This window comes from Halictus rubicundus, chromosome 17 (assembly GCF_050948215.1).
Source record: "Halictus rubicundus isolate RS-2024b chromosome 17, iyHalRubi1_principal, whole genome shotgun sequence".
Classification (NCBI taxonomy): Eukaryota; Metazoa; Arthropoda; class Insecta; order Hymenoptera; family Halictidae; genus Halictus; species Halictus rubicundus.
The window spans coordinates 3,989,538-4,000,159 of record NC_135165.1 but is presented as its reverse complement, the minus strand read 5'-3'; the positions used below and the strand labels follow the sequence as shown (position 1 = coordinate 4,000,159).

The 10,622-nt window shown below is 36.1% G+C and overlaps 2 protein-coding genes across 4 annotated transcripts; both read right to left on the bottom strand.

The window, feature by feature from the left end:
- Nucleotides 1-5,109: 5,109 nt before the first annotated feature.
- On the bottom strand, nt 5,110-8,336 carry Eno (alpha-enolase). 2 transcript variants are annotated; one of them, XM_076802819.1, is made up of 7 exons: nt 8,113-8,336; nt 7,488-7,593; nt 7,235-7,408; nt 7,008-7,165; nt 6,602-6,902; nt 6,227-6,513; nt 5,110-6,148 (listed from the first exon to the last, which is right to left on the bottom strand). In XM_076802819.1, exons 2-7 carry the CDS (start codon nt 7,548-7,550, stop codon nt 5,827-5,829), a joined length of 1,305 nt encoding a protein of 434 aa, XP_076658934.1. In that variant the 5' UTR covers nt 7,551-7,593; nt 8,113-8,336; the 3' UTR covers nt 5,110-5,826. The 2 variants fall into 2 exon arrangements, with proteins under 2 accessions (XP_076658934.1, XP_076658933.1); XM_076802818.1 differs by lacking the exon at nt 8,113-8,336 and adding an exon at nt 7,930-8,050.
- Nucleotides 8,337-8,755: 419 nt separating this feature from the next.
- On the bottom strand, nt 8,756-10,559 carry Brms1 (breast cancer metastasis-suppressor 1-like protein). 2 transcript variants are annotated; one of them, XM_076802483.1, is made up of 3 exons: nt 10,411-10,559; nt 9,834-10,055; nt 8,756-9,746 (listed from the first exon to the last, which is right to left on the bottom strand). In XM_076802483.1, exons 2-3 carry the CDS (start codon nt 10,049-10,051, stop codon nt 9,272-9,274), a joined length of 693 nt encoding a protein of 230 aa, XP_076658598.1. In that variant the 5' UTR covers nt 10,052-10,055; nt 10,411-10,559; the 3' UTR covers nt 8,756-9,271. The 2 variants fall into 2 exon arrangements, with proteins under 2 accessions (XP_076658598.1, XP_076658597.1); XM_076802482.1 differs by lacking the exon at nt 10,411-10,559 and adding an exon at nt 10,250-10,340.
- Between the last annotated feature and the right edge of the window lie 63 nt (nt 10,560-10,622).

Here is a 10,622-nt window from a genome sequence, read left to right as displayed (position 1 = left end):
TATTGTACGAAACAACAGCGTAAACTTCTAACATCTTAGAACTCTGGTAACGTTGAAGGGAAAGAACATGATCGTGTTGCTTAGAACTATAGCATTCGTTTGTTTGTCCTATGGTTCACTTAATCAGTAATAAAAACGAGGAGCAACTTCTGGATTGCTGTTCGAAACGTTAAAATGTCCTGACCTGGCATAACTATGGTCTTTCATACAAATCTTAGATGTACTAACAGTCCTGGTTGCACTTATTATTAATACGGACGAGGATTTTTTCAAATATTTTCCTCGGATCGCATTCGAAGTCCGAAGTACTGAAAAAGAGAAATAGGTACCGATCTTTTATTGTCTGAATAATTCAATGATTCGAGGAATTAGGGTGTGGTCAGTGTGTTTGTCTCTAATCACACTAATTTACATAACGAGGTTTTGGTTCACGATCGGCAATTCGAAGATCGGTTGGCTGCGCCCGCAAGATAACAGTGCGATTTGCTGTAAATACCCGGCGAGGGGCGACGTTATGTTTGCGTTAGAACCAATCAAGTAAACATAGAAACTTCCCGGAGCGATCTTGCGAACAAATGGTTCTTCTAAAAGTAGCATATCAGCATGATAGAAGGTTGGCGGATCTTTGTTGGCCGAGTCTTTGTCGAGAAGCGGAGTTCTATAGTTGTTCCCTCCCATGGAAATGCTAATATAATCGGACAAAGAGAATTTGGCCTCGTGGAAAAAAGAAAAGAAAAGGAAAACCGAAAATATTTGCGAGGATTGTATATGTCCCTCGACGATAAATACACCAGAGGAAAAAAAGTAAAAAATACATTCGATGTACCGTGTGTCATGTATTAATGTCGCTGCAGATTGCTGGAGGCGCGGGACACGTCTCGCGTGGAGCTGATCATTCTCCATGTAAAGTAGCATAATAGAGAATCGGATATTTTATTATGGACAAATGTATAAAAAGTTTATGTATGTAACCATGTGATGCTTTGTGTGGTGTGTACATAATAGCGTAAGAGAAGTTGTGTGTCCTTGTGCGTGATCGGATGTATTACAGAAGGTATCTAGATTGTAGATGGAGAGAAAAACAAAAAACAAAACAAAAAAAAAAACAACAACACGTTCATGCCAAATTTCTACTGGCCTTCATGGAATATTCGTGTGATTTTGGGCGTGAAGTTCGTCGACTCGAGAATGCTAACCGATTTTCCGTTTGCTGGTCGCTCGTATTAGGTAGTTTTCCCTTGGGGTTGCATTTTACCTTATAGTAATTATCCATTGACAATAAACACGAACAGAAACAGAAGGGAACGTCTCGGGGAACGGCGGGATGGACCGGGAACGATCGTGACGCGTTTCGCAACAAAATACGTTTACAACGAAAACCACCATGATTCTATTCACGATTAGTGGAAGCACAAGTGGAAATTTGTTTGAACAAATTCTATTAACTAATATAAAATTGCTCGTTTCACTGGCATACGAATGAAATCACTGTTGGATAATTGATCATTCCATTCATTCTTAATACATTTCTCTATATATGTCGCCGAGGCCTGGATGATAAACGTCGCGGAATTATCGAGAATTCACTGTATTCGATTCTTACGAGACCATTAGTCTGTTCAGCTAGCAACACTTACAACAAAAATTCTTATACAAAAACATTAGTTACCTGACATTATAGCGACAATTTTTGATGTCAAGTGTATTATAATGTTACAACCAAACTGCCAATAACGATTACTATATAGAACGGTAACCTTAAACAATTAAAGAAAGTAAAAGCGTTCGTATTACGATTCTAACTCGGTAAAAAAAAAGTTAATTTAACATATCGAAATGTTATTTTGTTCATTACACATGTCGCACGTCTGTTGCATGTCTAAACTGCTAGGACATGAGTGTGTATATTCGAAATATCATTTCGGTTATACAACAAAAATTTGTATTAATACGTATTGTTGTGCATTCGTCTCCGGTCCGCTCCGTCGCTTCGTTACGTTTCCGATAAATGAGAAATTAATTTAGCATTCGAAGGTTAGCGAACCAATTTTAATCTACGAAGGAGAACCGTGGAATACGCTAATAATGTACATACATGGGAAAATAAGATCGAGCAGGAATATCCTTGTTGGGACACCTTGTGCGCGAGTTTTGTTCACCGGAAACCGATTTTCGACTACCGCCGCTTCCGTTTGTAACCGATGGTCGTCCGAATCCCACGAATATTTGATTTCGAATGTCTTGTCGCTAGACTGCGGACTCGATGCATCTAGAACGAGCGTGAGTGCGCGATTAAATTTCTAAAAAATTGATAGAACAAGATACATGAATTTCTATTCGACTACCATTTCTAACAATCGTCTTAGAACATTTTGATCTTGCAAGATCCGCAATCTACTCATTGAGAAGTCAACCCGAACGTCGTTATTCGAACGAGAAATGGCAACGTTATGATTATTTACCACGCTAGAGCACCATAGAACGATCGATCGATCTCTCCGATCGAGATCCACGGACTTGCGGATTTTATGCAATTGCAACATTCTCGGTCTATTCAAACTCGATGTCATGGAATCGTTTAAATAATTAACACGTTCGCTGCCAGTATTTTCTTTCGATAACAATCTCCCATAGTGTATATAACATTCTATTGCATTATACATTCTGCGAATATCATGTTATGTGTTATAGTTGTAAATAAAAGTGAATTTGTTTACGTGAAATACAACACCGTGGTCGTGTCGCATTGGTAGCGAACGTGTTAAACAATATCTACAATTCTCTGGAACACAATGGAACCTCTGTCGGCGGGAATAATTCTTCGTCTATGGAGAATCCTATGTTCGCATAAATATCCGCAGTCTTTTACAATTTTACAAACTGCCGACGATGCTTGCAACGCGAGTCTTCCGCGAGAGGATCGCGATTACTTTCGAGATTTCAGCGAATTTTCACATGGTTTTGATCAGGATATGATTACGTTGATTCCGGGCTGATAAAGTGTTGGATCGTCGAATAAGTTACGGGTCTAACTAGGTTCAGATGATCGAGTTCGATCTAGAGACGGTCTCAATGATGAAAACACTAGGAAACAATAAGAAAAATCTTGAAATTTTCTTGAAAAAATGTCTTGAAATTTGTGTGGTCGTTGAATAATGTCTTTATGAAAAGGGTGGAAAAAGAGGATTTTAAGGATCCGAAATATTAACCTGTCAACTGGGAAAGACAAGCTTTTCAGTCGTTTATTATTTTCTTAATCAATAATTTGTTCTATTTACTGTGTCAAACTATCCATATTACTATACGCTACACTTCATTAGCATTGACAAAATTACGGCCACCCCAATCTTCTTCGTCTCGTCTTGCGTGTTTGTAAAAGTTTACAATTAAGAAAGTCAGAAAACAATTAAGAAGTTAACAGATTGGAAAAACTTGTGGGACGATCCATCACTTCCGGTCAGGATGGTACACGCATGTTTACGTCTGGAGGAGGGAAAACATCTGTAAATAACGGCTGCATGTATCTTTTATCGCCCCTTTGAGTAGATTTTGATACACCCCCAACAGCGAATTAATAAATCGACGCACAACTAGATACCTTACGTGTAAATAGCATATTTTTTCACTAACGGATATTCTCTTGTTAAAGATTTAACGAACGAAATTGCTCCTTCGCGTCCGCGCGAACCGGAAATGGGGTTTCGGACGCGAAGGGAGCAGAAAACCGATTGGCCTACTTTACAACATTCACATTGATATCCGAAAGTACATTGTTTAAGAAATATCTGCAACTCTCTCTCTCATTGCTTTCGTTCGAGGACAAAGGTGTCGCACAGATTGTTCATGTTCCTTTTTACGAGACAACCTGTTTGCACTTACAGTGGATAACAAATATGGCGCGCTCCGACCATTTCCGATAATGTGAGTCGAACAATTAGCATATTGATGCAGACTGGATTTTTTCAGCACGTTATCATAAACAAAAACAATATGCCAATTTCAAAATTATCGTTTGCGAAAAGTCTAAGAAAAGAATTTTTTATCGCTTTCCTTAATACATGCTTTAACACTTTTTCAACTATAGATTTTTCATTTTCTGTACAGTAGTCTGCAATGGTAAATGATTAACGTTCCTAAACCAGTATATTATTTTATAATTAAATGCTTAGAGACATAGAACGTAGCATTATGTTACTTGTTTAGCTTACACTATGGCAAAAAGATCGAGTGTGGCAATACTTTTTTGATCCACTATAAGTGGAACTCATCGCGAGTATCGTTTAGCGTTAAATCCATTGTTGTCCCTCTTTTTAACGATCGATTGATTCGTACTACATTGTTTGATACTATACAATGGTCTAACAGTATTAGAAGGAACTCGTACTTTATTGAGGTGTTAACGAATAACATCGAATGCAAGTAAGAATACGTATGTTTCTTTTGTCGTAATCGAAAGACAAAAAAAAAATGAAAAGAGAAAACGAAGAAGGCGATACGAATCGAAATCAAGCCCACTAGACGCGAAATATAAAAAATCGATGCAAAAGTTCTACCGAAAGACTGGACATCAGAGTAATCAAGAAAAGTACATACTTATATGTATTTTAATGCAATCACAACCCGATACTGTTGTCTTAAGAGAACGATGCTGTCTTGCATCTCATACTTATGAATGAATTATTGATATAACTATATATTGTATACCGTTCTCTACTGTACTGTTGTCATAGATATTTTGTTGTAAAAAAAAAATACGAGATATGTACAAGCATACAAATGAATATATTATATGTTTAAAGTACGCTGCACGTGGCTTATTTGTGTGGTCGATGTGCAGAGACTCAAAGTAGTATTGACACACACCTTGAGTATTTAAGCTGGAGGATCTTTTCAAATTTGATCAATTGAACTTCCCAACGCCAATTCTCCGTTTCGATAACCGATACGCAAATTTTAAAAATCTTCAAATACAAATTTTCAAATTGTAAGAAGTGCCCGCGAATGCCCCATTGATTATCGAAACGCAAAGTAGTACGAGTTCTTAAGGCAGTATAATTAATTGGAAAAAATTAGGATGGATTTAATTTTAAATAAATTATCTGTAGCAAATTTCTATTAAGACATAGTCGCTTATATTTTATTTAAATATCTGCTTTTACAGTATAGTTGTGACAATAGGATTGATGCTACTTGTTTTACGAAAGTAACAGTTAATTCGGTTTGTAATAATAATTATTATTCAATACTTTTAGCACATGCATCGCTATGTATGATGCTCATACATGCAACAGTTAACACTGACCATATAGGTTCACTCGGAATTTTCAGTTTGTGCTTCTAATTTGGCAGACACCAGGCTTATCTACTCTTCGATACATTTAAATCACAGTAACCTACTTCAACAATATGTTGAGCCAGGTCCAAATAATATATTCGAAATAAATAGGTGAAACAAGTATTTTCGCAATATGTTTACATCACTGTTACTGGTACGTTTTAAATGCACTGGTAAACTGCCTGTATTAAGCTCTCCAATTTTAATGATATGAGTAAATAATAACTATTACTCCAACGAGCATAGTTCATTCGTTTCAACAACGACCTAATTTATATAGATTTGTCGTTGATATTTTCAACACTGGGCCATCATATCCGGAACCTACCTCTATCAACTTCCACGGTTTGTCACACTATGGTTACAATAAAATCATTTGACTCTATTTCGCCGATAAAATTTCAACGGTAACAGAAGTGTAAGTTCCATTACGCATCGCGACGAATACAACTAGAGCCTCATGTTATTGCAAAAAAAAAGGTCCGAATGTTTTAAGCCTGAGGGTTACGGAATTTCTCGCCTGCAAACTTGGCAGCGGCACCCAATTCCTCTTCGATGCGAAGAATCTGGTTGTACTTGGCCAAACGTTCCGAACGGCAAGGTGCGCCGGTCTTAATTTGGCCGGTCGAGAGTCCAACTACTAAATCGGCGATAAACGTGTCTTCCGTTTCACCGGAACGATGAGACACCATGGTGCCCCACCCGGCGCCCTTGGCCATTTTGTGAGCGTTAATAGACTCTGTAACGGTACCTATTTGGTTGACCTTCAAAAGCAGACAGTTGCAGGCCTTCTTTTCGATGGCTGTCTTAATTCTGTAACGAATTGAAAGTGTTACGGTCTCCAAAAATTACACAGCACTGCGGAGGGTAAAAATTCATTTGGAAATTTACCTTTCGGGATTCGTAACGGTAAGATCGTCACCGACGATCTGAATGGGAGTAGCCGCGGTCATGGAAGTCCACGACTCCCAGTCGTCCTGGTCAAACGGATCCTCGATCGAAACAATAGGGAATTCCTTAACAAAGTCTAAATACAAATTCTTCAAGGCAGTTGGCTCCAAGTACGTGGCCGGGTCGGATTTCTCGTTCTTGAAATCTAGATCATACTTTCCGTTCTTGTGGAACTCGGACGCAGCAACGTCCATACCGATCTTAATCTTTCCTTCGTATCCGGCGACCTAATTTTGTAAGTGATAAGTAAAGAAATTAAGTATATTCATTGATAAAATTTACTTTCTGGGGGTATCCTTGTTTAAGTACACTTACTTTGATGGCATCGATAATTAAATTCAGAGCTTCCTTATTTTCCAAAATGTTGGGTGCAAAACCACCTTCATCACCAACAGCGGTAGCGTCGAGTCCAAACTTCTTCTTGATACCGGCTTTAAGATGGTGGTAAACCTCGCTACCCATTTTCATTGCTTCTGTGAAGTTAGCAGCTCCTGTGGGCAAGATCATGAACTCTTGCATAGCTAACTTATTTCCTGCGTGCGAACCGCCATTGATAACGTTGAAAGCCGGAACTGGCAAAATAATGTTGGGGTTTCCAGCTAATTCCGCGATGTACCTGAAATAATTCAACAAATACATATATTAATGTTAATCGTTCATCCTCCATTTATTCTTTGGAGCTTTTTAAAACATGTAAACCTGCAAAATTATATTTGCTTACTTATACAATGGTACTCCTTTCTTAGCAGCTCCAGCTTTACAAACTGCCAACGAAACACCAAGAAGTGCATTAGCACCAAGCTTCGACTTGTTTGGCGTGCCATCGAGTTTCAAAAGGAAATTGTCGATGTCTGTCTGCTGTGTGACTTCCAAATTTGCCTAAATAGTAAATAGATTAATAGTAGTTAATCTTTCTCAGATGTTACTTTAATAGGTTTTAGAACATACTTTCAACAATTCAGGTGTAATGGTACAGTTAATGTTCTCTACAGCCTTGAAGACAGATTTTCCATGGTACTTTGACTTATCGTTATCTCGGAGTTCTAAGGCTTCATGGACACCGGTAGATGCACCGGAAGGGACTGCAGCTCTGAACAAGCCTTGGTCTGTTACAAGGTCAACCTGCAAAGAATAGGAATTAAAGAAAACTGTAACACGACAAAAATGTAGCTATATTGTAGGACATTTCACATAACCTTACCTCTACGGTCGGGTTACCACGAGAATCGTAGATTTGACGTGCTTTGATGCTTTGGATCGGCATTTCTGAGCAGTTACTTTTAGTACTGTATTTAGAAATTGAAAATCTAGAACGAAAGGACCTTATTATTTATATAAAATCAATACCATTTCTATATTTATCGTTATAATCAAATCTTTCGATAATAACTATTTAATCCCTCTCTAAGATAAAAAATTAACAGATAATAAACAGTGTTAAAACATTTATTTAGTGACAATACGAAATATTCAATAAAAACCGGTATCCGGACTTGACTTTTGCAGACAGAAATATTTGACCTTGGTGAAGGTCACTGGAGGAAATACGAAGAATATAAAGGAAAATAAATGATTTTGCGATTTAGAGGCGAGAAATTTTTAGAAATTAATTGCGATATTCTCGAAATAGCACGTATAATAACCTTGCAGCAAAATTTCGACACCGAACACCCGCGAATCTTGTTAAGATCATTTGTTTAGCAATCCTGAGAAAAATCACTTTCGAGAACTTGCGAGTCGAAAGTAGATATCTTTTACAGCACCAAATGATTTCTGATGATCAAATTTTTATGAATATTGGACGAAATTAGATGGGAATTGCTCACCTAACGTAACGCGTGACAATCCGCTCAGAGTGTTCGCAACAGAATGATGTTCTGTCCTACAGTTGACCCCAAATTGCGAACGCTCTTTATCGATTCTGAACACTTCACGCGGAAGTGTGATTGCAGAATCGACTAGGTTAAAGTTCCTTATCGCAGATTAACGATTGAAAATGTTACTGTCTGCCTAAGATTCCGGAAAAGTAACTTGAACTATTTCCTAACAACCTTGAAATTTCAGGAGATTAAATAATGCAAGTTACGTAATACGTCGTTGCCGGTTGATTTTGTCAATGAAGTTTGCTACCTGTGTTTTGCACTCCCAATGATTCACAATACTTTGATAATTATCAATTTGTGAATGCGCAAAATTCGAAACGTAAACGTCTCAGTTTGTAAAGATTTCGACCCTATTTGTTGATTATTAATAGTAAATAGTAATTAAATTATTTAGTATTAATTAAAAAGAAAGGCTAATGCCAGTAATATTTTTCTTGAAAGTTTATTCAAAAATATGAAATATATTTAACTATTATGTTACAATTTGTACACGTATAATGGATATAACATCATTATGAATGAAATTAATTATCGTATATATTTTGAAGGATAGTTTGGTAAATAAGTTCTTAACAAAAAACGTACGTACTTTTCGAAATAAGAAATGTTCTGATATTGTAAAGAATCCTTTGCAAACAATATCAATTTAAATTTACAAATAATGATTACTTAAAATTATTTTTACATTTAGTATTAAATTATTTGAATAATTATATCGATTACATACTAGTAGTTTTTTCAATAGGTGAAAAACACTAGAATGTACGAATATAAGAGGTGTAGCACTTACACTATCAAAATAATTGAGAGGGTTGTATATGATAAACAATTGTGAAATTTTGTTGCAGATAGATCTGTTCCTAAATTGGGTACTATGGTAACGGTATTTATAAATAATTAATATATTTATCAGTTAATGAGTTTACTGAAAGGCAGAGATATTGTACCATGGAATTTTTCCACAGGTCACGTTGTAATTTAGAATTGTCTTGTTGAGATCAAAGTGTTGCACAGAAAAGCACTTTATACGAGGACTACAAATGTAGAGAAAGTATCAATATTGCAAATGAGTGTTACATTCGTTCAGAATTCGTTTAAACACTTAAATTATCTCAGTTTTTCGGCTAGTTAGACTTTTCTTTATCAGTGCCCAGTCCTCAAGGATATCTGCATCGTTAAGCATATAAACAATGTAAGGCCCGGCAACTGAAACCGCTCTTCTCCTTTCAGTGTGATTTCTACGTCTTCTACCAGTCGAGTTTAACCATAAATCTGCATGAATATCAACATTGTTCCTATCCTCTTCCAATCTTCGAATTTTTTCTTGTAAATCATTATGAATGCAGTCCCAGATAAATTCTTTTTCACTTTCGAAATTTTGTAAAGCAGCTTGTTCCTCTGCCAGGAATTTATTTTGTATATTTTGTAACCTATATTGTTTTAATATTCCAGCTACCTCTGTCTTTGTTTTCATATTCTCTTTCAAACGTTCTAATGGTATTAAATACTCTTCAGATTTTCCAATTCGAACTTCTCCTAATTTTGTATCTACTTGAGTAATCCTTTCTCTGTAGAGTCTGTAATTTGAATTAAAATTTATATTATGATTTTCTTAGTTAATGCTAATCCTTTTAATTCAAATTTATGTTTAAAAAATGACTTACTGCTCCTTTAGAAGAGTAAATTGCCGTTCTAGGTCTACTAAGTTTTCCATACATTCGTTGCGTCGTCTTTCGCATTCATCCTCATCCATCTCTGAAGAGTCATCGCTATCGCTGTGGTCTGCACTGCTGTCGCATGATGCAGAACTTTGATTACTTTCATTGCTATCGTGTGACATTTCTTCACCTTCTGCTTCTGATTCATCTTTCACACTTGGCATCTGTCTGGATATTAAGAAAAACTTGATCATAAAGGAAACAAATGTTCAGAACGTGAGAAAACATAGGCAATATCTTTGACAAATTTGTTTTGGTAACATAACCTCAAATATATTGTTTACTCCGCTTCGAAAGTTCATGTTTAAGCAATAATAGAATACATTGAAGTATAGAAAACATTTACAAATTTTAATACTAACGCCATAACAAAATAAAAATCCGTATTTTGATAATAATTATTACTGTGCAAACTGAAATTTTTACTGAAAAAGTTTCTGAAAACTACACGAAAGATGTAGTATTTATATAACTAAAAAAATATAGCTACTGCTACTTTTTAAATAATCAATATTATACTTACTGTGAAATACCTATATGTTTAATTATATAATAACTAAATATATTTTATATCCGATTAATGCCTGTCAAATTTAGTATGAACACAACCAACCATTCGTGTTTGACCATGTGAACTACAGAGAGTTTGACCAGAAGCGAAACTCTGGTATATTTTGAGAACATGTGTGCGCATGCGTGCAGAAATGATCTAAACCAATTATTTTTATATTTATA